Source organism: Scomber japonicus, chromosome 11 (genome assembly GCF_027409825.1).
Source record: "Scomber japonicus isolate fScoJap1 chromosome 11, fScoJap1.pri, whole genome shotgun sequence".
Taxonomy (NCBI): domain Eukaryota; kingdom Metazoa; phylum Chordata; class Actinopteri; order Scombriformes; family Scombridae; genus Scomber; species Scomber japonicus.
The window spans coordinates 8895560-8921055 of record NC_070588.1 but is presented as its reverse complement, the minus strand read 5'-3'; the positions used below and the strand labels follow the sequence as shown (position 1 = coordinate 8921055).

At 39.8% G+C, this 25496-nt stretch overlaps 1 protein-coding gene across 2 annotated transcripts in view; it reads left to right on the top strand.

Annotated features, from left to right (window-relative positions):
- adarb1b (adenosine deaminase RNA specific B1b) overlaps positions 1 to 20324 on the top strand; it is a 118534-nt gene extending 98210 nt beyond the window's left edge. For both annotated transcript variants that reach the window (XM_053329010.1, XM_053329009.1), the window contains 9 exons: positions 3316 to 3390; positions 6557 to 7482; positions 9913 to 10027; positions 11537 to 11705; positions 11959 to 12110; positions 12729 to 12897; positions 16357 to 16538; positions 17765 to 17943; positions 18999 to 20324. In XM_053329010.1, the coding sequence (XP_053184985.1) occupies positions 3363 to 3390; positions 6557 to 7482; positions 9913 to 10027; positions 11537 to 11705; positions 11959 to 12110; positions 12729 to 12897; positions 16357 to 16538; positions 17765 to 17943; positions 18999 to 19175 (2097 nt within the window). In that variant the 5' untranslated portion in view covers positions 3316 to 3362 and the 3' untranslated portion in view covers positions 19176 to 20324. The remainder of the gene's footprint in view (positions 1 to 3315; positions 3391 to 6556; positions 7483 to 9912; positions 10028 to 11536; positions 11706 to 11958; positions 12111 to 12728; positions 12898 to 16356; positions 16539 to 17764; positions 17944 to 18998) is intronic.
- Positions 20325 to 25496: the final 5172 nt, after the last annotated feature.

Below are 25496 nucleotides of genomic sequence, written 5' to 3'. Positions count from 1 at the left end.
AGTATATAAAGTCTACGTATATCAACAGCTAATGATTATGTTCACTTTTGATTAATCTGCTGATTATTGTCTCAGTTAATTGTTTGAGTCCAAGTCGACATCTTTGAAAGTTTACTATCATGTTGCCAAAGAAACACATTCACTTCTTACATTTGAGAAGCTGAAACCATCAAATATTTGACATTTTTGCCTAAAAAGTTACTTAAACAATCATTTGATCATCAAAGCAGTTGCTAATTGTTTTTTTGATGATCAACTAATTGATTAATAAACTAATTGCTGCAGCTGTAGATCTGTACTAATAATGTTGCGTCATCATTACACAGGTTCATTTTCTCATTCCCAATGAATATGTGAGTTTTTATATTAGGTAACAGATTGGAGTGAGCAGGTTTTTTATGAAATCCGCAGTGCCCTTTAGGACTGCCTAGCCATTTACCTCCAGATTTACTTCTCAGGATACACACACACACACACACACACACACACACACACACACACACACACACATACACATACTTTATGAATACTTTGTTGGACTCTCCTCACTGATTAAACCTGATTTTGGGAATACTTACAGATTTATGACCAAGGCAGTCTCATCTGAAAATCAAAACTGACAGGCACATTTGCATTGTGTGCTGATGAAGCTACACAGCAGTGTGTGTGTGTGTGTGTGTGTGTGTGTGTGTGTGTGTGTGTGTGTGTGTGTGTGTGTGTGTGTGTGTGTGTGTGTGTGTGTGTGTGTGTGTGTGTGTGTGTGTGTGTGTGTGTGTGTGTGTGTGTGTGTGTGTGTGTGTGTGTGTGTGTGTGTTAGAGGAATGAGACAGAGGAGAAGTATCTGAATAAAATCACAATGTTTTTTTTTAAATTTGGTTTTACACTTACATATTATACAAGTTAATAAATATATCTAATTAATCTATTCACAAGTGTCCAATCTCACATCTGTCCAGGCCACTGACATGAACAGTAGACATTATTTGGCTATTAAAGTCCACTTTGAGATGTTATAAATCATCATAACCAAAAGTTTTAAAGTCAATAATGAAAATCTTGAACCATAAACTTTCACGGCAACATAAACCGCAGATGTAACAACGTGAAAGTAGTGCGACTAGTCTTGTGTGTCGATGTGGTTATGGGTTGCTGGATGAGGAGGCACCTGGCTCCTGCTACCTGAGGAAAAATGACTCTCATCATCCACTCTGTTGGACCCACTCCCACCCATCTTCCCTTCTCACCCCACCTTTTCATTTTCAATTATGGGTTGGAATATGAATCTTTAATAGGATGATAATTGTGCTAGCATATTTGCTGTCACCCACCATTAGCCCAGATTAATTAGCCCATTTAGTTTAGCTTAAGAAAGTGTCTGGCTGAGGAATGGGGGCACTGATGGAAGGCGGGTAGAGCAAGACTAGAATCAGCACAATCTGTTCTATATCATAATGCCATCTTTCTCCTGCTTTCTCTCTGTCTCTTTGCGTCGTTCGCCTCTCTGCCTCTTTCTCTCTTTTTCCCTTCTTTTTTCCTTCTTTCACTTTTCGCTGCCTTAACTCTCTCTTTCCCCTCATCTAACTTACTCCGTTAGTCTGTTTCATCAGTCTGCACTCATCTACTCTGCTCTCAGCAATATTTTTTTGTTGCGCCATGATTTTTCAAGTGGTTGGCAGGGAAACTGATGAGAATGTAACACAGTTGAAACTTTCTTATAACTATTAATTCTGTAATGAGCATAATAGCATATAAGCCAATGGTGCAACGAGTTCAACCAAGAGTCTTTACTCAAAAGCTATTTTCGGAGGTCATGGATTTGACGTCTGGCAGACTGAAAGGATCACCTCACTAAATAAATTTGTGATTCAGAATTGATCATGAAATAATCAGTAACATTTTGTTATAGGTTAAATGTTAATATACACTCACTGAGCACTTCATTAGGTACACCTGTGTGATCTAATGCATCCAATTCAACAACTCTGCCATAAACTACTAAACAAATCGGTGTTCCATATATTTTGTCCCACCCAATTAACATACATGAAAGGGGCATTTTTCTGTATAATGCATTGCAGTACACCAACACCACCCACTTAGACCTAAAATGAAACATAACGTAGAATAATCTGAACGTATACTCTTCTTAAAAATAGAATTTATGACAAAGCTGCTGGATTAGATTGCATTACATAGCACATGTGTACTTGATGAAGTGAATGTATATCCAAAGAATCGATCAAATGTGTAATGGACAAGGGTTTTCTTGTAATTATCACCTGGCTCTGCAGTTCCCCTCAGATTATCTTTTAGCTCATCGTTTTGGTTATCTATCCTGCAACTTGACGATTTAGTTTCAGTCTCATCTACCTCGTTTCCAGCAACAGCAGGCTGCTGTCTTCAAAGGAAAAACTGCTGATAACCCCACTTAACACTACCTGCTCAGCACCAAACAAAAGAAACAGCAAATATAGTGGAGTATTTAGCAGTTAAACATCAAGAAACATCCTGTAGAAGAGTTAAAAGCGAGGGGGTACAAACACCATTACAAATGAAAGCCAGCATTGCTTCATATCGGTTGGATGAATGTGTAAATAATAATGATTTCACTGCAGTTATTTGGATTTGATCTGCTGCCTTCTTCACGAGTGGAGAGAAATGACAGGTTGACATTTGAGATCTGAGAGACAAGATCTGAAAGAAGGTCTTACTGGAAGTTTGCTTTTCTTAATGATCATTCGCTTTGGAAACAAACATATAAACTGAAAAAATCTAAAATAGCCCGAGAGTTGGATGGTGATCGTCAGTGTAATTAGCAAAGCAGCATTAGTGAACATTTCAGATTGCAGGGAAATCATTTGATTTAGTGCTACTGTGAAAATATTGCTTAATGGAGCACTGTCGCACCTGCGGATATGCTCTATGTGTGTGTGTGTGTGTGTGTGTGTGTGTCTGTGGGGCAGCGGAGTGTCTTGGCCACATCACTAGCTGTATATCTCTCAGCAGGCAATGGGAAATGAGGTCTAATCGGAAGGATATTAAAGTCACAATAGACTGCTCCTGCTATTAAGGCCTGTCAGCCCTGGCCTCCTCTCTCACCTTGATATCTCCCCGTCTCTGAATATTTATATGCCTACATAACAGACCACTTACACTGTGTGTGCGGTGCGTGCCTGCCTGCGTGCGTGTGTTGGTGTACCGAGCTAGAAATGTATCATCGCTGTAGTTATTCAGCGTCAATAGCTACTTTGAATGTGCATGTGTATTAGTGTGCCACTGTTTAAGCAGTCCGCCCGTCTGTCCTCTGATCCGCAGGTGCAGTGGGGGCGAGGCTGCTCTCAGGCCAGAACAAACCTGTCGCCATGGATGTGGATGAGGAGGAGAATATGAGTGAGTCCCCTCAGCTTTGTCTCGTGTGTCCATACTTGTGTTTTTGTGTTTTAGTGCAATAAGCTTTAAAAAGAAAAATGTCTGCTTGTATATTTTGTGTCCCTGCATGTTTTCCCCTTGTTTGTCTTCCTGTCGTTCTCAGATGCGTAATCAGTATGAACACATCGTGCTTACTTATATTACGCAAATATAAGTGCAGTACTATCGCTTTGTGCAATAGTTCAATGCAAAACTAATCAAACTGAATGCAAACCAAATCTGCAAATACAAACATGTTTTTTTTTTAAAAGTTGGCCTAAAAAGCAAAAATTATTTTGTTTAGTTGCCCCTCTGTCAGATTCCATCAGCATGATGAGGCGCTATCATTTGTCCTTACCTGAACCAAGACACTGAGTTCTGCATACACACACAAACACACAAATACACTCACTAATATAAGTAAAACTTTTTTATAAAAGAAATTAATCAGTACATCTGGGATTCTTCAGATCATATTGCAGATTTCCTCTACTTTGATTTCCCCCTTTAGAAAATCTCCTCTCCAGCTTATTGAACTTTAATTAGACATTTTGGTTTGAACTCAGTAACTGAACCTCAGACGGCAAAGAAAGTCATCATTAAATGTCTTTTCTTTTCCTTTTTCGCACCTTAACAGTTTTGAACTTACATTCAAAGAGAGCTGTCATCTCATCCTAGTAGCACCCTAATCTGCAACACTAGCGATCATTTCTTAATGTAGTGTCACACTTAATGTTCCTGAGATGAGAAGAAGCATGTTGTTGTGTTAAGTCAAATAAGCGCAGAGTTGCAAAATACTTTGTTGTCTTTCAGAGGCAGCCTCTCTCCTACATTTACACTTCTAGTCAAAAGATGTATTTGAAGATAAAACACAGTCCAAGCTCACACAGGCCTATTTCTTAAATACCAAGGGAACATCGAAGAAACACATGAAAGAATTTTTTACTTTTATGTGACAACCTTAGCAGCTCTTTAATCACATGAATCAAAAGCACTACTAACAAGTTATACTCGAAATTAAGTTGTGGAAAAAAAACTATTTGGTTCATGTAACCACCACAGGGCATTTTGGCACTGAAAATCCAAGCATATGGGAGGTTGTTTTTTTTTTCCTCCTTCTTGCGAAGCTAATGGATGCTGATTACACAAATGCTGGCATGATAATGACCACAACTGCATATGTGTGCCATAATTCAGTGCATGGTGTCGTGGCTGATGCTCTCTGGCTTTTGTCCTCAGATCTGGCCTTAAAGCTTCAGAGTATCCATCATCCAGCCAAAAGTTAGACAAGTGATTTCCATTAAGCTCTTTAGATGGCCCTTTAGTGAAAGCTTATACACTATGTAATGAGAATTAAACTAAAGATAATATGTATATATTTTTTGCCATCATGAATTAATTTGAAACTGAGAAAGGGAGTGAGTTTTTATGTCTGCCATTATGTTCACTATATTTCTGTTTAGCATGCTAGTATTTTCATTTTATATATAGATGTATTTTGATTGGAGTATTGATGGCTATATTGATCACTAGGTAAACATGTGTAAGTATATTCAGTTGAAGTCCTGAGATTGCCAGTAGATAAAAGCTCTACTCATTATTTCCTTGGCAGAGAAACATACTCTATATTTTAAATTGTAGAATGAAATCTATGTCTGTGTTCAACTTTTTCTCTTCAGACATTCAGTTGTTATTACTTATTTCTTAACTAAAGCCCCGATATCAGTTTTTGGCTGGAATTGTGTCCCTGTCCTAGAAATTGTACCTATCGACATTTTGATGTGACAGTTCTCCTTGGTTGGTTTTGTGCACTCTTCTTCTGTCCCTCCTTTTCCCCATTTCATCTCTTTTTTTTATCTGCAAAACTGCATGCACACCCCTAAAAAATATATTGCATGTTTTCAGAGCTCATAATCTGAAGAATGTGTAGTTTGTATACTTGATCTTAGGAAGACATTTTTAATATTTTTGCTTGTCTTTTTCTTTTCCTTGCCTTGAGACATGTCAATTACAGTATGCAGATGGTAGCAGCATGTCAATGCATTTTTGAAAGCCAAAACACTGTGATCTCTGACAAGCTCCATGGGTGGGATCTCAGAGGCACAGGGTCATATGAATGGCGCCTCATTAGAAAAAACGTTTTTCTGAATTCAAATTTTTCCTCATTTTAAAATACGACAGTCATTCTTCTCAAATTCTCATGCAAAGGGGGGTAACATCACATTTTGACCTTGTACCCTGTCGCCAGTCTCAAGCCTTTAGGATCCTGCAGTAGGTGGAGTCCTCTCCTTCTGCCTCTTTGATGTATTCTCCTGTTTGCCTGGTCCTCAGCTCCTCCCCTGCACTCCTCCCCTGCACTCCCTCAACCCAACCTACAATCCCACTCATGCACACTGCGGCCTCTCTTTCTCCTGAGTACCGCAAGGAGTAACCTATCAAGCCTTTGCTGAAGGATGTTATAAATGAAAATTTTTGACAATATTCCATCCACTTTGCTAACTGGGTTCAGTGATATGTGTTCCCCAGTATATTAAGATACCAGCAGTTTAAAACTGAACACTCTACCTCATTTCCTTGTAGGCAGCAAAGTGATAAAAATGGATGAGGAATAGTTCTGTGTGTATTTGTCTGTATGTCTTTGTTGAGCGTTGATATGTATAATCACAGTTGTTTACATTTATGTTTTTATAGATCAATACAACATGAAAAGTATACAGTAGTTGTTTTAATCATAAAGGCATTTTCCCTCACTTTCCTCCTGACCCTTAGTCTATGTGACAGCTTTAATAATGACAATATATTAGGAGATTGATTTCAAACTTGAATACCATTTGACCAGAATATGGGCCAAAAGATTTCCAAACAGATTTCCATCAATGTCTTGAATGTGGACCAATGTATACTCCTTAGGACCTGTCATGTCTTTAAGAACCTCTACATGTATTGATGTTGTTCTACTGTCTGAATGGATATGAGTCAACTGTAGCTTAATATGTTCAGTCAAAATTAAAAGCCAGCATCTCTTTCTATGATAAAGGAACACAAATCATTGGTTCAGTTCCAAAGAGTGATAAAGGAATCTATAAATTTTGCATTTACAAGATCCTGCAACGAAGGCGTTGTAAGTTACTCTTTCTGGGCACCGCAGGTTCGAGCAGCACCGACGTTAAGGAAAACCGAAACCTGGACAACGTGTCCTGCAAAGACGGTGTGGGTGTGGCTGAACAGCTCCCCAATGGAAGCGGCCTGGGCAGTCGAAAGCGGCCCTTAGAAGAAGGAAACAATGGCCACTCGCACTCCAAGTTCCGGGCCAAGAAGCGTAAGAAAACGCCGGGACCTGTCCTGCCCAAGAATGCTCTGATGCAGCTGAATGAAATCAAACCAGGTCTACAGTACAAACTGCTGTCTCAGACAGGACCGGTCCACGCACCAGTTTTTGTCATGACCGTGGAGGTCAATGGACAGATGTTTGAGGGCATGGGCCCAACGAAGAAGAAGGCCAAACTGAATGCAGCTGAGAAAGCACTGCGTTCCTTCGTCCAGTTCCCCAATGCCTCTGAGGCACACCTGGCCATGGGTCGAACACTGACAGTGAACACAGACTTTACATCTGACCAAGCTGACTTCCCAGACATGCTCTTCAATGGCTTTGAGACACCAGCCGTACCTGAAGAGTCCTTCTATCTAGGCTCCAATGGTAGCAGCTCATTAAACTCACTAGGGGAGTACCCACTTCCCACACCACCTGGCAGTAACCTTGTCCAGGCACCATTGCCCCCTCCATCGGCATTCAGCTCACCCTCCAGTGGCAAAAACCCTGTCATGATCCTCAATGAGCTCAGGCCGGGCCTCAAATATGACTTTGTGTCGGAGAGCGGTGAGAGTCATGCCAAGAATTTTGTGATGTCAGTGACAGTGGATACACAGACGTTTGAAGGCTCAGGGCGCAACAAGAAGCTGGCTAAAGCCCGGGCAGCCCAGGCCGCCCTCTCAGCTCTCTTCAACATGCAGTTAGACCAGACACCATCCCGGCAACCCATACCAAGAGAGGGATTGCAGCTTCACCTACCGCAGGTAAGATGTTTATCTTCTTCATAGATTGTCATACATGTAAAGAATGTATCCGAATAATTATAAGCTCAACACTAAAGGAAACAACAAAAGGATTGGAAAACATCTTCTTCTATCAAGAATTAAAGGTCAGTTTCGGCTCAGGGATGGTCTTACAATGAAGTCAACAAGCTCCTAGGAGGCAAAATTGGTTCTGAAGTCCCAGAAAATATAGGTTATCTTTAATGACCACATTGTTTGTTAAATTGAGTACGCCAAAGAGTCCCTACTGATTCTAGGGGTTCAGCTAAAATGCCTCATGCATGAAAGCTCTTCATCATACAGCCACAGATATGAGTGCAATCACACTTTGTTTTGCATCACAGCTCATAAAGTGAACACCCAAGGGTGCCTTGAAAGACAGCTAAGTAGGACTGTTCATACTCTACATTAAAGCTCCACAAAGCCCATACTGCCATGCTATAGGATATGTAATTTGAGTATATGTTAGAAAAGTATTAATATTTAAATATGCTTTGGTCAAGGAATATGTAGTTATAGTGCAAGTCCTCTCATTTTAAAACATTGAAGTATACAGTAATGACCATGGGACACATTTAAATAAACTCAGTTTGTAACTTTATTACTAGAAATAACCGTCAAGGTTATAAAACGTTTTATCTCAGGAGGTGCTTTTGAGGGATGTAGAGGCATATTGCTCACATCACTTTCATTTTTCAGATTCTGCCCTCATTAAGGCTGTCATCTTCTCCAGGCTTGACACATTAATTAAGATGTAACAAGAAAGTCAAAGATGACAGAACTTGAATTCACAAAGACTGAGACTGGATTTCAAAGCAGATAGAGCTGTGATACTCAAAGTGAACATCTTTTTAAAAAACATTTCTACAGGTCTCCTAATCATAGTTCCTCATCTACATCTTATTTCCACCCTAAAGTTTGTCTGCAACAAACATCGTCACGCCTGCCTTCAGTTATATTTTCAACCTTGTTAAAGAATACAAGTTGTCAGATGAATAATAGCCTTCTCTTTAATTGATGTTTACTAAATTGAATGGCTGCCGATTAAATGATACCCTAATTAGTCAGTCCTAAACAAGTTGACAGAAGACATGGACGGGCTTATCTGTAAAGAATGGTTGTCTCATAGTATAAACCTCTCCTGAATCTGTTGTTTGGGTTGCAGAGAGGTCCACTCACGACTGCTTCAGCTATCAAACCTTTACTGTTCGAGTAGATTACCATCAAAACTTCATTCACATCAGGTTAGCGGAGTCTAAGGACAGGTGGTTGGTTTTGATACAACTGCAGAAGGTGGTCAGAGTCATGACAATGAAAGTCAGAAAAGCTAATCAACGTGACACACGGTCTACAGTCCCCTTCCCAAGGCCTTTTTTTCTTTTCTTTCCTTACTCACTCCCTCCACAACTGATTCATTCGACAAGGAACCAGATTCAATGTTAGAACAACCACTAATTAATCTATTAATTCTCTGTCACTTGGTATTCATTCTCTGCAGCCTGTTTCCATCTGGCAAGGCAGTAATGGAGGTAAATGGTTGAGTTTTGTATGTCGTGGTTTGAGTTGGTGTCGGTGAGTCATCTCAAACCTCATGGTGTCATTTTTGAAATATTATGGTATGCAACGTTACGCAACAATATTATTTTACTCTTTCCTGAAAGAAAACCTTTTGTGGACATGCAGCTTGTGTTTTTTTAAATCCAAAAACAAAAGAAAATGATCATTAATAGTTTTTTTAATCCTAGAAATGAATGAATGTCATTTCTACACTATAGACGACCTTGGCACTCCAAAGTTAAACGATCATTCTACGAGTGGGTGACTCCGAAGTAGCAGAGAAGTAATACTGGACTAATCTCTTTAATTTGTGGTCATCCAGCCGTCATGTCTCCTCTTGGTTGTCGTCAATTTCCATCAAATTAGCACTGGATAAAGAGCCGGGGAGAGGAGGTGGCTGGCGGAGAACGAGAGACGTGTGCAGTTCACTTTTCTGAGGTTTCCCCCAGATTTCGGATCATGGTCTCAAACCTTGTGAAATGTCAACAAGCACTTTGTCCCCATCAGTTGATCAGGTTTACTTCTTTTGTTTTTGCTTTATTTTGTTATTCACCGTCAGAAGGGAGATGGTAAATTATAACTGTCAAGACAAACTCAAGCGGCGTTGCTTGAAAGCGGGTTAGGCATACCTCAGGGAGTAAACCCAGTTTCACGTGTTGCCGTTTTTGACTCTTGTTTGGAGCTGAATGCGAACAGTGTGACAGGTACATGGTGCTCTAGGGGAGGATATTATCAGACACGCTTTGTAAGCTGACATATCTGACACAAGCTTGTGTTTGTTTGGCTGTGTGTGTGTGTGTGTGTCTTCCTTTTGTTTGTCTGCATACATGCGTGTGTGTGTGTGTGTGCTCACAGGTTCTCGCTGATGCTGTCTCTCGCCTGGTGGTGGATAAGTTCAGTGAGCTGACAGACAACTTCACCTCCCCCCATGCACGACGGAAAGTCCTAGCAGGGGTCGTCATGACAACAGGTAAAATTGAGGAAGAGATGGTTGGTGGTTTTTAGGCTCGGGAAATACAGCACCAACAGTCGATTTTGTAGTGTTCATGCAAAGGAACATTTAGGTTGCAATGCTTGTAGACAGAAGCTGACAATATTCACAGTTAAGTATAAGTTGCTCACACTAATAATGTTACCTTAGATATGTTTGGCCGTCTTACAAGTCGAACAACCACCACCTTTTTGCTTTCAGGCCTATCACCATTGGTGGAATGAAACAGTGCTTTTACTTTTAATTTGCTTTTCAAGAAAATATAACGTCTCACAAAACAAAGACATAAATGGAAAATAAATCAATAATAACAATAAAACCAAGAAAGACAGGAACGAGGGAAAGAAAATATTGACATCACCTATTGTAATACTCTTACTTACATTACAATACTCACTTACATATTACCGTAACAGTAGCAGACATGATATTTATGATTATCACTCCTGTATCAAGATGATGTAACAACCATGGGGAGTGTTACTGAACACATAGCTGAACATTAGACTAGATTAATTCAAGTATTAAAGCTTAACTACAAAAGTACCTGTGCTTTTATACTTTTAGTTCACTACACTTGATTAAGATTTTACTCACAAATATATGATTAGAATATAAAACATGATGATTAAACAACCCTACAGAATATAACATAGTTTTAATTCACCTTACTCAGCTACCCAAAATGCTACTTAAACATTAATGCATCTGTATTAATATTTAAATGATATACTGTAATTTACAGTAGTATAATACTCACAGGGGGCTTTTTTTCAGGATGTTGTACTTTTCATTTTAATACTTAATGCATTTTGCCAATAAAAGCAAGTGTAGAGTGCAGTTTTAATCTGAATAATTCCTCCATCACTGCCTGTCACACTGTGGTTAAGACCAGCAGACTCTTGAATATTAATCCTTTTAGGAGACATTCAACATGAATTACAGTTTTAAAGTGCCACCTTTTCCCCAAAGCCACACCAGTGAATTTATACAGACTGTGAGAACTTACCAAACTATCTGTAAAAAGGAAAAGACAGTAGTTGGAGGTTTTGATTGAACAGTATCAGGATGTGTACTAAAGCCATCTGAGCCACCATGATTCACAAAATGATGTCTCTTTCTCCTTTGGCACTGTTTTTCATGTGGCATAGACACAAGGACACTGATCCAGAATCTTTCCCTTTTTTTTTTGGTCAAATTTGAGGCCAACATGTGTGTTCCGTCTGCACATTATTAATATGATGGAGAACTTTTGCAAATTAATTCAATCTTGCACACTCAAGGGCATAAAAACACAATTTAGACCAATACCACAAGTACACAATGTAGTCCCCTCTCTCTCTCTCTCTCTCTCTCTCTCTCTCTCTCTCTCTCTCTCTCTCTCTCTCTCTCTCTCTTCTCTCCCTCTCTCTCTCTCTCTCTCTCTCTCTCTCTGTGTGTGTGTGTCCATTGACTTGTATATCTTTGTTCCCTATCCCCCCCTGTCAGGGACAGATGTGAAGGAGGCACAGGTAATTTGTGTCTCCACAGGAACCAAATGCATCAACGGTGAGTACATGAGCGACCGTGGCCTGGCACTCAATGACTGCCATGCTGAAATAATCGCCCGACGCTCGCTCATGAGGTACCTCTACACCCAGCTGGAGTTCTTCCTCAGGTCAGTGGACAGAGTAAAATTTGTTTTCTTCGAGCACAGTTTAGTGTTTTGGCGGCGTTGCTGGGAGATTGCTTGTATTGATAATGCTATTACAATTTATTTTTTACACTCCTCTCAGTGTGTCTAATTCAATTCAGTCCAGTTAAATGAGCTAAAATGGAAAAAAAAATGTAAATGCTGGTTTTGTGCTGTTTATTTATTTATTTATATATTTTGGGCCCATTTCACATTTGCTGTTTGTCTATCGCCATAGCAACAGCAAAGACGAACATCAGAGCTCCATATTCATGCATTGTGACAAGGGAGGCTACAGGTTAAAGGACAACATCCAGTTCCACCTCTATATCAGCACCTCGCCCTGCGGAGACGCCAGGATCTTCTCTCCGCACGAGGCCGGAGTAGAAGGTACAGAACAATCGCATACCGGCCGCACACTCCCGCCTCACTCCCTCCTCTCACCTCCTCTCCCAGGCTCAGCCCCACGTGTTTTCAACACGGTCTCGCCTTAGTTGAGCATTCAGTTTCAACAGCAGTTTATTTTATTTTATTAAATCTGTAGGATTTCCTCATATGCTTGGTTTCATTTAATTAGAATTTTACTGCAACGTCCAAATACGCTCTACAGATACATTTAAACAAGGCTCGAGTAATTAGAGCTTTTTGTCATTCTCTGTCTGTCCCTATCAGTCTTTCTGCCGCTCTGGCCCACACACACTGTCTGTCTGATTAACCTCCCTCTTACTCTTGTCAAAGTGTTTGCAGTCGCACATGGCAGACTGAATAGAAAACAACCACATTCAATTAGTCACTGAATAGATGGCGCCTGCTGGTGGAACAGCAGAAAACATTGATAACATAATAAATAATTTTTGTGGAAGCTATTTTTCTTCTCTTTTCTTAGAATCCCTGTTTTGTCATGTTGTATTTTGTAGATATGTATTTACTGATAGGAAATGTTTTCTCCTAGGTTTTTTTTTTTAACGTGTCTTTCTTTTTCCCTCTTCCCTTTGTCGTCTCGGTCAGACCAAGGAGACAGACATCCCAACCGGAAAGCACGAGGCCAGCTAAGGACCAAAATTGAGTCGGGGGAGGGCACCATCCCTGTGAGGTCCAGTAACACCATCCAGACCTGGGACGGCGTCCTGCAGGGAGAGAGGTTACTCACCATGTCCTGCAGTGACAAGATTGCAAGGTAATTCAGTTTTTAATGTTTAAATTAACTATTTTGTTTGTTGCTCCTTGTGCATAAAACATATCGACAACACATTTCATGATAGTCTTTTCTTATGTTTTATTTAATCATACTCTACTGTAAGGCATTATATCCTGGCTTTGTCAATCTACTAAGTCATTTGAAGTCTATCATTTTCTTCGGGCGGTGTCAGGGACAGCAGAATTGATGGATCTTCTGTCCCTCGGGTGTTTTTGCAGGCAGATCATAGCGTCTTTAGTCTCTGTCCATATTCAAGGCAACAGTGTGTCCCCCTCCTTGTGATGAACGATAAAACTTCTCCATAACTCTTCTCACCAGCTGCCCTCCTCCCCCTCATCCTTCCTCCTCCTCCACCTTCTTCCTTCTTCCTCTTCGTCCGGGATACCTTGCCTGTACACGCAGAATGATTGAATGCCGAGTGTGTATTTGATGAGGGATACGCTTGCTGTGAAGCGAGCGCCTTGTCATTTGCATCGTGTGACAAGTGTTGTTACCCTTTCAGCTTGTCAGTACTGGTAGTGATTCAGTGCGGTTGTCCAAAAACAGAAGGGTTGTAAGGTTCACAGGGGGCAAAAGAGGTTGGAGACCGTCAGGGTGGGAGAATAACACCAAGAAGCAGCCAAATACTGTTAAAATATGAAAGTGCTTTGTAGATTTCAGACACAACACAATGATTTACTATGGAGTGGCTGATGAAACTTAACATTTATCTTTCAGTGGCTGGTAGATCTTCACATTTTAAAAAGTTAATTTCCCATCTGGAGACAAAAACTTGGCCCAAGTTTTTTATTGTATAACTAGAACAAAGAACAAGCAGTATTTTAAAACTGACTCTAGTTACATTAGAAAGAACTAACTAAAATTGTCCCTTGCAGTTAAGATAAGGATTAAGTATTAAAAGTATATTAACTTCCACTTTGAGACAACTCTTCATTCAATGCTTCTCACTTTCACCCGAGCTCTCATGGCACAGTGTTGTTCACCCACTCCTGTCCTCCCCATGTGAGTGATTGGTAGCTGCAGGGCTGCTATTTAATACAGAAGCTAACTGGCACACGTTGACCATGCCCTCAATGCTCCCTCCTCACGCATTGTTTTCCCTCCTCTCATTTTCCTTTGATTACATGCCCAGCCCCACGGCTTCAAGCGAGAACAAGCAGTTCTGTGCCGCACGTTGTTTTCAGCTTTTTGACTCAAGTCATTAGCAAACAGCGCTCTTATGGGTTATTTCTCCATGTTGGTCCTGTTGTGTCCTCCTGGCGATGTTTCTCTAACAGCTGAAGTTAGACTTTCTGACTTGCTCTTACCCTGCTCTTGTGTTTTTGGGCATACTGTATGACTGTAGATGCACAGAGCATGATATTGAATGAAATAACATCGAAGAAACACAAAGACAGTTACAGGAATGAAATTGAATGCCTCCAAAAACATAACTCAGAATGTGTGTGTTTGTGTGTGTGTTTGTGTGTTTCTGTAACCCTGTTAAAAACACTGATGGGAAAAGTGTATGCGTGTGTGTTACCGCAGTGTCTGTGTGTGTGTGTGTGTGGCGCAAACTGTTATGAAGCTGTTTGTGCTGAATGTGTGTTTTACTGCTTGCAGCTATGAACTCAAAGATATCATTTTGCCCTCCCTTAGTTTCACACACACACACAGTCTCGCTCACACAGAGAATATTGCATATGGAAACAATGGTCCCTGTGTGTAGCCTCAGGTGTCTCCTCATTGTTCTGGGCTCATGTTGGTCATTTCACACACTCTCAGTCAGCCTGAAGTGAAATAGAGACGAAGAAGTGTTCATCAACTCACTGTTAACTCAGTGTCTTGTTTCATTTGATTTGTATTGTTCCATGAATGATAACGCTGGCAGTACTCTATATTTTTTGTCAATAAATCCTTTAAAAGACTTAAATCATCAGTGATTAGATGACTTATTGCCTTTTTATTATTATATCACTTATTACCCATAGAGTGATATGATTGTAGATTGAGTTAGTTGCACACTCACTAATACGTATTAATCCATAGTTTTATTATATTCCCTTACAAATGTGCTGTTTATTCCTGTTTGATTATTAAATTTTAGATTAGGAATGAATGAGCTTGGGGCTGAGAACTACAGACAGGTTAGAAAAATAGTAAAACATTGTTGAAACTAGGGCTGCAACTAACAATATCTTCAATATCGCTTAATCTGTGATTATTTGATTAGGTCTTTTGTCTCTCAAATGTCAGAAAATAGAGAAAATGCCCTTTATAAGTCAACGGTTGCATCTATTAATGTCTTATTGTGTCTGAACAACCGTCCAAAACTCAAAGACATTCAATTTACTATCATGTATGACAAGGAAAAGCATTAAATCATCACATTTGAAAAGCTTAAAGCAGCACATTTTTTTACTTATTTGCTTAGAATATGACTAAAATGATTTATGATTATCAAAATAGTTGCCAATTAGCTCTTGACTAAATATATTGTTGGCCAGTGTTATCCTTTTAAACACCCTGCTTCTCTCTCTCTCTCTCTCTCGCTCTCTCTCTTCCTCTCTCTCTCTCTCTCTCTCTCTCTCTCTCTCTCTCTCTCTCTCTCTCTCTCTCTCTCTCTCTCTCTCTCCCTTTTTCTCTCTCTGGGCAAGTGATGCTTCACGGACCATGTCAATGGGAAAATGAATGAAATACACAGACATTTTGGGGAAAATGAAATTGGCTACTTCAGAGTGTACACAACTGTAGGATTGAGTGTGACTGTGTGTGGTAGATTGCACCGGCTGGTTATATATTAATATAGTTTGTATGTGCTGCTGTATGTGTGTGTCAACCTATGCATAGACAACTTTAGCATATTTGTTTTCATCTCCTGTATTTTTTACCAGTCTCCCAATAGGAAATGATCTCTTTGAAGCATTCTGGAGCAAATCAATAATACTTCACTACCTAAACAACTTCCTCTCCTTCTCACATCTGTGACAGTCAACTCTGAGTCTTGAGGACACTTTTTTTTAAGGCTGGTCACACTGCTTTCTACTTTTTAATTTTAGTGTCATCTGTTTAAAGTCATCTGCATTTTTGTGAAGCATATCGACTCAGTTAAGAAGACAAGGAGCTGACAGTTTATAATAACAACCAGAGTGAGAAGTGGAATAGTCCATCCATCCTTTAGAGGGTTGGTGATGGGGGCTGGAGCCAATCTCAGCTGACATTGGGCGAGAGGCGGGGTACACCCTGGACAGATCACCACTATACTGCCTCAAAAGTTGTGGTTGAAAAGTTGGTGTCAGAGATTTTAAGAGTTTAAAAGCTTTCTAATAGCTGCAAATAACAGCCGTTGGTCGCTATGGAAACAAGATGTATGTCAGAAATACAGTATTAGGTAGGAATGAAGTTAGAGCTTGAAAGTTATGGTATTGGGTAATCAATGGTTGCGTTTTACCTCTGCAGGTGGAACGTGGTGGGCATCCAGGGCTCTCTGATGAGCTACTTCACAGAGCCCATCTACTTCTCCAGCATCATCCTCGGCAGCCTTTACCACGCCGATCACCTCTCCAGAGCCATGTACCAGCGCATCGCAGATATAGAGGACCTGCCCCAACAGTTCACCCTCAACAGACCTCTACTCAGTGGTAAGTCTGTCATTAATGTGAAAAAAACCCCCAACTCTGATGAGATTTCTGCTAAAAGCTTTCAACTAACCAAGAGCTCGGGGCTGAAATAATGGCATGAGCATGTTCACATTTTTATGTTTTTGGGGACATCTCCTTGTTAATCTTTGGCAATCAAACTCCAGCTGTCTAAATATCAAAGATGTAGGCTATAATCCAAAGCAGTAAACACATTTATCTTCCTCACTGGTCAGCCCTCAGCAGGAAGACAGTTATTGCTTTTTTTTCCCCTCTCTGTTTGATCGGAGCTGACATTTACCTACTTCTTGGGGGAATTTGAATAGCTTTATCATTTTGTGTAAATTTTCAGCATCGGCTTGACCTTTTAAAAAGGCCATATAGACCAGGACTCCTGCAGCTTTTTATTATTATTTTCTTTCTGACTTTCCATTTTTAGATGTTACCATTCAGGCTTCGTCTTCCGGTCGCATGCAAGATTTTCTCTGACGTCTTTGTACCAAACACATGTGATATAGAGCCTCATGCACATCATGTCAACATCTGGAGAAATTCAAAGCTTTTATAGGCCTGCTGTGCCTAGTTACGGTTGCTAAGCTGTGACTGAACAGTTGCTGTTTAGGGTCAGGGTTTTAGCAATTAGCCAGTTATAACAAATCACCTACTCCAGTACTGAAGATCAGATAGGTGAATTCATACTGAGGTCATTTTTTTTTTTTTTTTTAGCTCCTAGGGGATGATAAGGGTGTCATGTGAGAGAGTCTGGATGTGCGTGCTGCTCCCTCTGCTGCTCTTCTCTGGTTGCTCTCTCAATGGCGGGTAAAGGAGATAATAGTAGGGGGGGACATTAACCTTTTCCGCTTTACAGAGTTTTTAGCGGTGAAGGGCTATGGCGTCAGAGCACTGAGGATTTCACCCCCTCTAAATCATCTTCTGCCACAAGTGCTGCCAAATGGGACCAAGGAGCTTAACACACAGACACACACACACACACATGCGCGGGCACACACACACAAAGAGCAAGACACCAGGATATTTATGGCGTCCATATATCTCCCATTTATGCCTGGGATGCAGTGGATGCAGGGAGCAGGTTGTGTCCTCAGAGTCCCATCCATGAGGTTGACTTTCTGAGATTCATAATGTGCAGATGTGGTTCTCACAGTAAAAATATATATTCAGTATTTTTCTTTCATTCCTTGATCCTGGGTGTTTATGCTTTATTCAAGGTATTAGTAATGCAGAAGCCAGACAGCCAGGCAAAGCCCCAAACTTCAGCGTGAACTGGACGGTGGGTGACCAGGCGCTGGAGGTGATCAACGCAACCACCGGCAAGGACGACATGGGCCGCGCTTCACGCCTCTGCAAGCACGCCCTGTACAGCCGCTGGGTGCGCCTACACTCCAAGGTACAGAGAGTGTACATGTGTGCCAGTTTACATGCACACACACACACACACACACACATACACATACACATACACATATACATACATTCATACATACTGCACCCAGGTTTAGTGAAGCATTTGGGTCTTTATCATATTTAGAAGAGTTACTCAGATCTGATTCATTCCACATTAACAAAAATCTTATTTTTAAAGAGCAGTCTTAAAATAATCCTAACATACCCAAATTACATTAAAGGAGTTATTGGTCGCATCAATTATTCCTCCTGTCCATATCGTCGACACAGAGATTCCTTTCTCAGATCATTTTAATGTAATTGATGGAGACAAACTAGTTGCACAAATCTGATCCTCTAATATTATAGTCTTTTTACTACCAATTTACTGTGTCCTTGCAAAAGGATGGAAGGAGGATTTCAAAATGAACTGATAACTTTGGAAAAAAATCAACTTGATTAGTCTAAGATATCTCAAGTCTCATATTATCTTCAGCTGAACTACAACGTATTTTTACACAGAATAAAACTGTGGATTATTTTCACCATCACTTCCATTAAAATTGTTTTAAGAGATCTCTTTGCTGCCAGTATGAAGAGGATTAATTTATAGAATTATAATGATAGTTATTTAAATGTGCATATGTGCATGTGTGGATTATTTTAAGATTGAAAAAGAATATGTTTAAATTCATGATGGATGAAGTAAGTAGAAATGGGGAAGTGGTGGATAAAAGGTAAAAATCTGTCAGCTGAGAAATTAAGCCTAAATTTAGAGTGACTACATGTAGAATCAGTGGGACTGTAACATTACTGTTAGTGACACTGTGTGTGCGACATGAACCATTATGTGGCACGTGGGTAAATTTGATCACCAAAGTTAAATTATGTCAGACAGATCAGCTGATCACCGGTCATGGCAGATCATCTAAAAATCGACCCGTTTTGATCAATGACAGATCGATCGGTGCATCTCTAATAACTCCAGCACGATGCTATTCAGTGAACTTTAGATTTTGTTATTACCTTGTTGTTTACTTCCTCGTCTCTCCTCTCCAGCTGTCATCCATCCTGAGGATCAAGGTGCTCAGGCCCAGCTCCTACCATGAAGCCAAGCAGGCAGCCACAGAGTATCACTCCGCCAAGCAGGCGCTCATCAAGGCTTTCCACAAGGCCGGCCTAGGGGCATGGGTCAAAAAGCCCATTGAGCAAGACCAGTTTACCCTCTGCTCCTGAGGGATGGGACCAAGGGACTCCTAAACCCCCACTACCACCCCCCCACCCCCCGACCCAGGCCTGAAAGAAAGACAGCCCCGTATTAACAACCAGCCCGCAAAGACACTTACCTCCGTCCCATAACGTTTGCACGCACACGGAAATAAACGTGCATAGTTTCATAAACCATCCACAGCTCATCATTCTCATTCCTCAGAGGACCTCAGCCTCACCGTGTCCTTTCTCATCATATTGACTTTTGTCCTTTTTATTTAGATTTTTATGGATGGTGTGTTTTTTTTGTTTTTTCATCTACTTGTTTTCTGTTTTAAAACTGGAATCCATTGTTTTACACCTCTTTGGTTGTTTTTTTGTTTCCCAGATAAATCTTGTTTTTAATGACGTAGATGTGGACGTTAAAATTCTACATTTCTGTCTGTTTTCATTGATAGATGAGTGTAGTCAGTTTAGGGTAAAATGTAGAAACAGAGGCTGATCATTGTCAACTAAAACCAACATGTATGGACCTAAAAAAATGTTACTTGTTAAAAATAATAATAACTATGACAAAGTTTTAATTTAAAGATGCAAGATGTAAATCTAGTACTGAAAAGACAGAGAACAGAAAATAGTTATAACATTTAAATGTGTGTTATTTGGTCCGTTCCTTAGATGAGACTCTATGTTTTTAGCCCCTGTATTAAAGATGAAGATGTTTAAAAAAAAAAAAAATACTGTGGCCCTGATCTATTCACTGACTGGAAATAATATGTAGGCAGGTGTCACAGCAGTTTAGTACATTTTTTTTTTTGTTGGTTTTAGGTCTTTTTCATTCATTCGTGCGTATGTTCTGTAAGTTATTTTATGTTACTCTCATTTCATACTTGAACAGTGGGGGGGTAAGGGGGTCATGTCGAGTGTCTCGTAGCCGCCCTGACTCCTCCCCCCCTCGCCTGGGTCTTGGGACAAGTTTTGGGAGGTGCTGCACGTTGTATTTTTTTCCTTGATCTAAGCCATGGCTTTGCATGGGAACTGAACTGGGAGGCCCGCAGAGCAGAAAACATGTGGTGGAGAGCCCCGTGCGTCCATCAGTGAATGATTTTGAATGAATGCCAGCATATTCCTCCACAGGCAGCTTTGAATCTGTGTCTCTATTTTCTAGATTTCTTGAGATTGTTTGTTTTTGGGTTGTTTTTTTGTTGTTTTTTTTGGAGGGAGGGAAGGGGGGGACAGTTTCTTTTCATTTGTTGTTGTTTTTCTTGAAATTGGGCATTTTTGAGGATTGGGGGGGATTATACTGCAGTGAAATAAGTGATAGTCTAAACAGACCTCTCAGATCTTGTAACTATGTCACTTTGTGGCAGGGATTCATGATAGTTGATCTACTCATACAAGGCATGGTCTGTGTGCTGTCTATGTAGTGCCACATGCAGTGCGTGACGTTACATTATGCCTGTAGTGATTGTCTGAGGTGCAAACATTGTTGTAATCCCTGCAAACAGTGAAGTAAGACACACTCACTGTACCAACAGACTCACAATACTAACATCTAAACTCTTACCAGTAGGTTACTATCCAATGTATGTTGATGTCATTTTAGACGGCCTGTTCTCTCTTCTACATCCACGTCAGAAACACATTAGGTGCGTAGTTCAGAAAGTCCCCCCTTCGTGAGCTGACTCAACACCTCTACTGTTACACCCTGATGATGTTATTCGAGTGCTTCAAACTAAAACGTCTTCGTGTTTTTAAAATGTATTGGAAAGCGAGGACGTTGCGATTAACTCCTATTCCCAGTGGTAGGACATGTAGGTGTGTGTGTGTGTGTGTGCAATCTGTGTGCTCAGGCCTCTTTAAGCGTACTCTGTGGAAATCTTCACCAAAGATGATGTCCATGTGTGTTTCAGCCCCAATATCTCCCTTACCAAGATGATTTTTTTTTTAAATATCTCATATAATGTTTTATTTTTGGCATCAACCTTTTACCATTTGGTTTTTGTACTGTATATCCACTGAACAATGTACTGATTTGTACAAAAAAAAACTGTGTATCCCATTCAATATGGGGTAAAATACAAATGTCAGGCTTCTTTAGTGCATCTGTAGCTGTCGGTGACCACGTGTATATTGTGACCTGCGATTATTATTGCTGCAGTACAGTCATTGATTTTTAATTTAAATTTTAATTTAATTCTTTTGTATATAAGGAACAACAAAAATGACTTAATTCTGTTCCCTGTACAATCAATTCTTCCCATCTTGAACTGTTTTAGACTTTTTTGACCCTTTCCCTTGTTGCTGGGATTGTGAAGATGTTTATGTATTAGTGGTTCTACGTGATTCACTGGGCACCATTAAGCATGGCACCAACACTGCCGGGGTTCTTTACAGGCTTCATCCCCATTGTAGCCACCCATGTTTAAAGAATATATATATAAATATATATATATATATGCACTGTAAGGTGCCTCAGCTACAAGCGGCATCCACCAGCTGGCACGTGTGATGTCATATGTACCTTTTTCACTTATATTTGGTTGTTTTATGACTCTGTATTAGAAAACTGAAAAAAAAAAAAGAAGAAGAAGAAGAAGAAGCAGGAAAAAGGGAATTTCCCAGAGAGAGATTGAAATTGTTTTTTTGGGGGTTTTTTAATCAGAGAAGACGGGAAATGGGATATGGTGCCCCCTTAGAAATAGACCCAGACCAAAGTCACAAGCAATACTCCTGATGTCTCCTTTACTGTCACTTTCATCACAAACAGGAGTCTGAATGAAGCTTCCCTCCCCCCTTTACACCCCAGACTTTGATCTCCCTGTGGGTTTATTTGTTTGTTTGTTTGGTTTTTTTGTATATTCCCCCTCTTAAAGACTGCCTGCTTCTAGAGTTTTGTTCTTCTTTTTTGACTGCACTAAAGATGTCAACTGATGATGTCATGATAAGAAACCGTCCCCATTTATGGATCGGATGGCAACTATCACAGCAAGAAAACTGAACTGCATCTGCTTAACCCTTTGTGAATCCTCAAATGATGAAGATCAGTGCCCCTCCTGCGGTCGCCTCTGTGGTTAGAAAGGGAGGGGGCTCCGGAGCGGTCGGTGTGCGTCTCTGCTCTCGGAAGGTGGTGGTGGGGGGGGGGGGGGGGGGGCTCAGAGCCACTGCTCCTGTGTTCTCCAGTTGTCTGATGTGTGAAATCCTCTGCCAACAGAATCCACAACCTTGCATGTACTACCAACACTGAAGCTGCACCTAGCATGATGACAAACTTTTAAAGGACTCGTGTAGAAAAAAAAAATTAACTGCTAAAGATAGATATATAAAATGAATAAAAAAGAATAAAAGAGTTCTTAGTTTACTTTTGCACATGGTTGGATTTCTTTTCTTATGAAGCGCTGAGTGTTGGTCTGTCTGCATTTGAAAAACACATATAACCACTTCTGCTGGAAGTCTGAAGTGTCCATATACTTTAACTGTTTTTAGAACAGGGGTGCAATTAAGTATTATTTTCAATATTGATTGAACTGCTCGTTATTTTCTTGATATATTGATGAATTGTTTTGTCTCTAAAATGTCAGAAAATTAGGAAAATGACCCTTAAAAATTGTCCAAAATCCAACAAGGAAAAGCACATTATATTGTAGGAGCTAAAATCAGCAAATGTTTTGGTCACATTTGCTTAAAAAATGGCCAAAAAGAGTTTTCAATTAAAGAATAGTTGCAGATTAATTGACTAAACATTGCAGCTGTAATTTAGTGAGCACTGAATGACGCTGGATTTTTATTTTCATTTTTGACTGACCAGAGTTTAACATGTGGTCAAAATGTCTAATTCAAATGCAGGTAACACAGTGGAGGACAGTTTATAACTGACAACAGCCAGCAGGACTGAATGAAAGCATCTTTTTTGGCTGAATTTGATGTTTTTGTGATTACAGTGAGGACAGATTTAAGCAATATCAGCCATCTTGATACACTCAGAAAAGAATGAACTTATAGAATAAGAATTGGTGTCTGACACTTGCCAAATGATATGATGTGTGTGTGTGTTGCATGTGATATTAACACACGTACGTATATTGACAAAAACTCCCCTATGCACTTATTAAAATGAACAAAAGGGGGTTGCCATTGGAAACATAAATGCGTCATACTTGTATGGATTTATTTGTCAGGGACTATGCACAAAAGACAATTTAATCCTTAGATACTGTTCAGGGATAAATTTGAGAGCTGTAAAAACACCCTATCCACATTTCTGTTAGGGTGGACTTTGTCTAATGTGACCACAAATATACAAAAATGGAAATAAAATGCAGCTTATACAATTTTTTGTATAAGCAAATGTCCAAATTTGACCTGTATTTATTCAAAAATTACAATTTGAACATGTTACTATATTCTTTATATTCTATAAAGTGGATGAATGAACAGAATACACTCTTTATTAAGGATTAATCAACCATTAATTAATGAGTTTATTTTAATTTATATATTTAATTTATGAATGTGAATGAGACTTATTACGAGTCAGAGTATGAACAGTATGTGAGGGTTAATACAATGAAAAAAGATGTTTTGTAACAGATATTATATACTAGTCAGCTGCACAACACAACTAATGCAATTAATAGAAATAGAAGTTTGTAGTACAATAAATAATAAAGTCAGTCGTGGAGCCAGACAGTCACAGACACATTCACACAGCATAAAGCACCTTTAACCTGCCACTTTGTCTGCTAGTGTTTGTATCCAGCAGTCTGTTTATTAAAAGTCCCGTATGGTGTAGAAACCATCTACATCATTATTTAAATTCACCCTTGTGTGTTATCACTTCAGGATCTTGCATCCTTTTTTTCCTCAAGCAATTTAACAAGTGATAATCTCTAAATTCTTTCAAAGATGTATTATAAATGTGTTGCTAGAAGCTTGTTTTGCTTGCAGAGGGAAACATATTTTAGTCGACACAAATTGCAGATGTACTTGGTGTCAATCAGACTCAAGGTGAGGGTGGATTAGTCAGACAGAAGCGTCTCATGCATTTTACTGCCGGTTTTAATCTTCAGCTCACACACGGAGTGAAGTCAGGTCATCAAGTTTTTCTGTGTGAGTGTATGTGTATGTGTGGATGTATTTCTAGTATAAACACGGACCTTGTTGGAACCAGTAGTCCTCATGGGGGCTGAAGCCTAGTCCTAACGAGGCGAAACGTCATCTCTGAGGTCCTGGTTAAGGTTAGTGTTGGGGTTTGGGTTAGGCTGTCTAAATTGAATGGAAGTCTTTAAAGTACAAGTGTTTTTACTTTAAAGCGATGGTTCAGCGTAATTTTGACCTAGCGTCATATGCACCATGAGGTCTATCTAAACACCACCTCAGCCGTTCATATTCATGTGGTCAGAAAATAGTGGAGTAAGAGCTATCAGCCGAATGGCTTAGTACAGGCACTAACGGGACCACCAGTGTATCTCATAAATTACACCACTAATAATGCCTGGATTGTTATCAAACTTCTACAGATTTATCAATCTGGAAATTGGTCTAGTATCATAAAATTATTATAACAATATATATAACATTTGATTACACTGATTATCAATATTTACTATCATCATACAACATATGAACACCAACCTCCAAGCAGTCCTCAAATTCATTCAGCAAATTAAGAAATCTGGAGTTTTAAAAACAGGAATTGTAGAAATGATGGAAGTCATCTATCTTACAGAGGATACTTTCTGAAAGTGGTGCAAGTGTGTTTGTGTCTCTGTGTGTGTTCAGTATGCCAGAGCAGATACTGCCATCAAATCAATAATTAATGACAAATCAAGTTTTGCTTTAACCAGTAAAGCTCATCTGCTCAGAGCTCCATTGACGTGATAGAAGCTGAAGAAAAAAAAGCACATTCAAACTGTCATGACGAGCAAACGCAGAGCAGACCAAAACATGTTAGAAACCTTCAAGTCTTTAATAATTCAGAACCCATCTGCTGAATCTTCACAGTCCTGCTGCTGCTTACATAAACATTAATCTATCAAGATACAAGTACTACATTTTACACCATATATATAACCATACATCATGTTTAAACTAGTCCATACAGGGCCTGCAGGTTATGTCTGCAGGTTTTTGCTCCAATCAAGAGCACAAGATTAATCTGAGATCAGCTGATTAAATGAGTCATGCCTGGTGTGCTGCTGCTTGGTTTGAATGGAAACCTGCAGCCACATTATGGCCCTTTATGGAATAGTTTGGACATGGCTGCTTATATATATGTGCTTAAAAAAAGCCAAGCAAATGTGTCAGGGGGACATACATCTATTTTCCCTGACACCATCTGAATTGTTA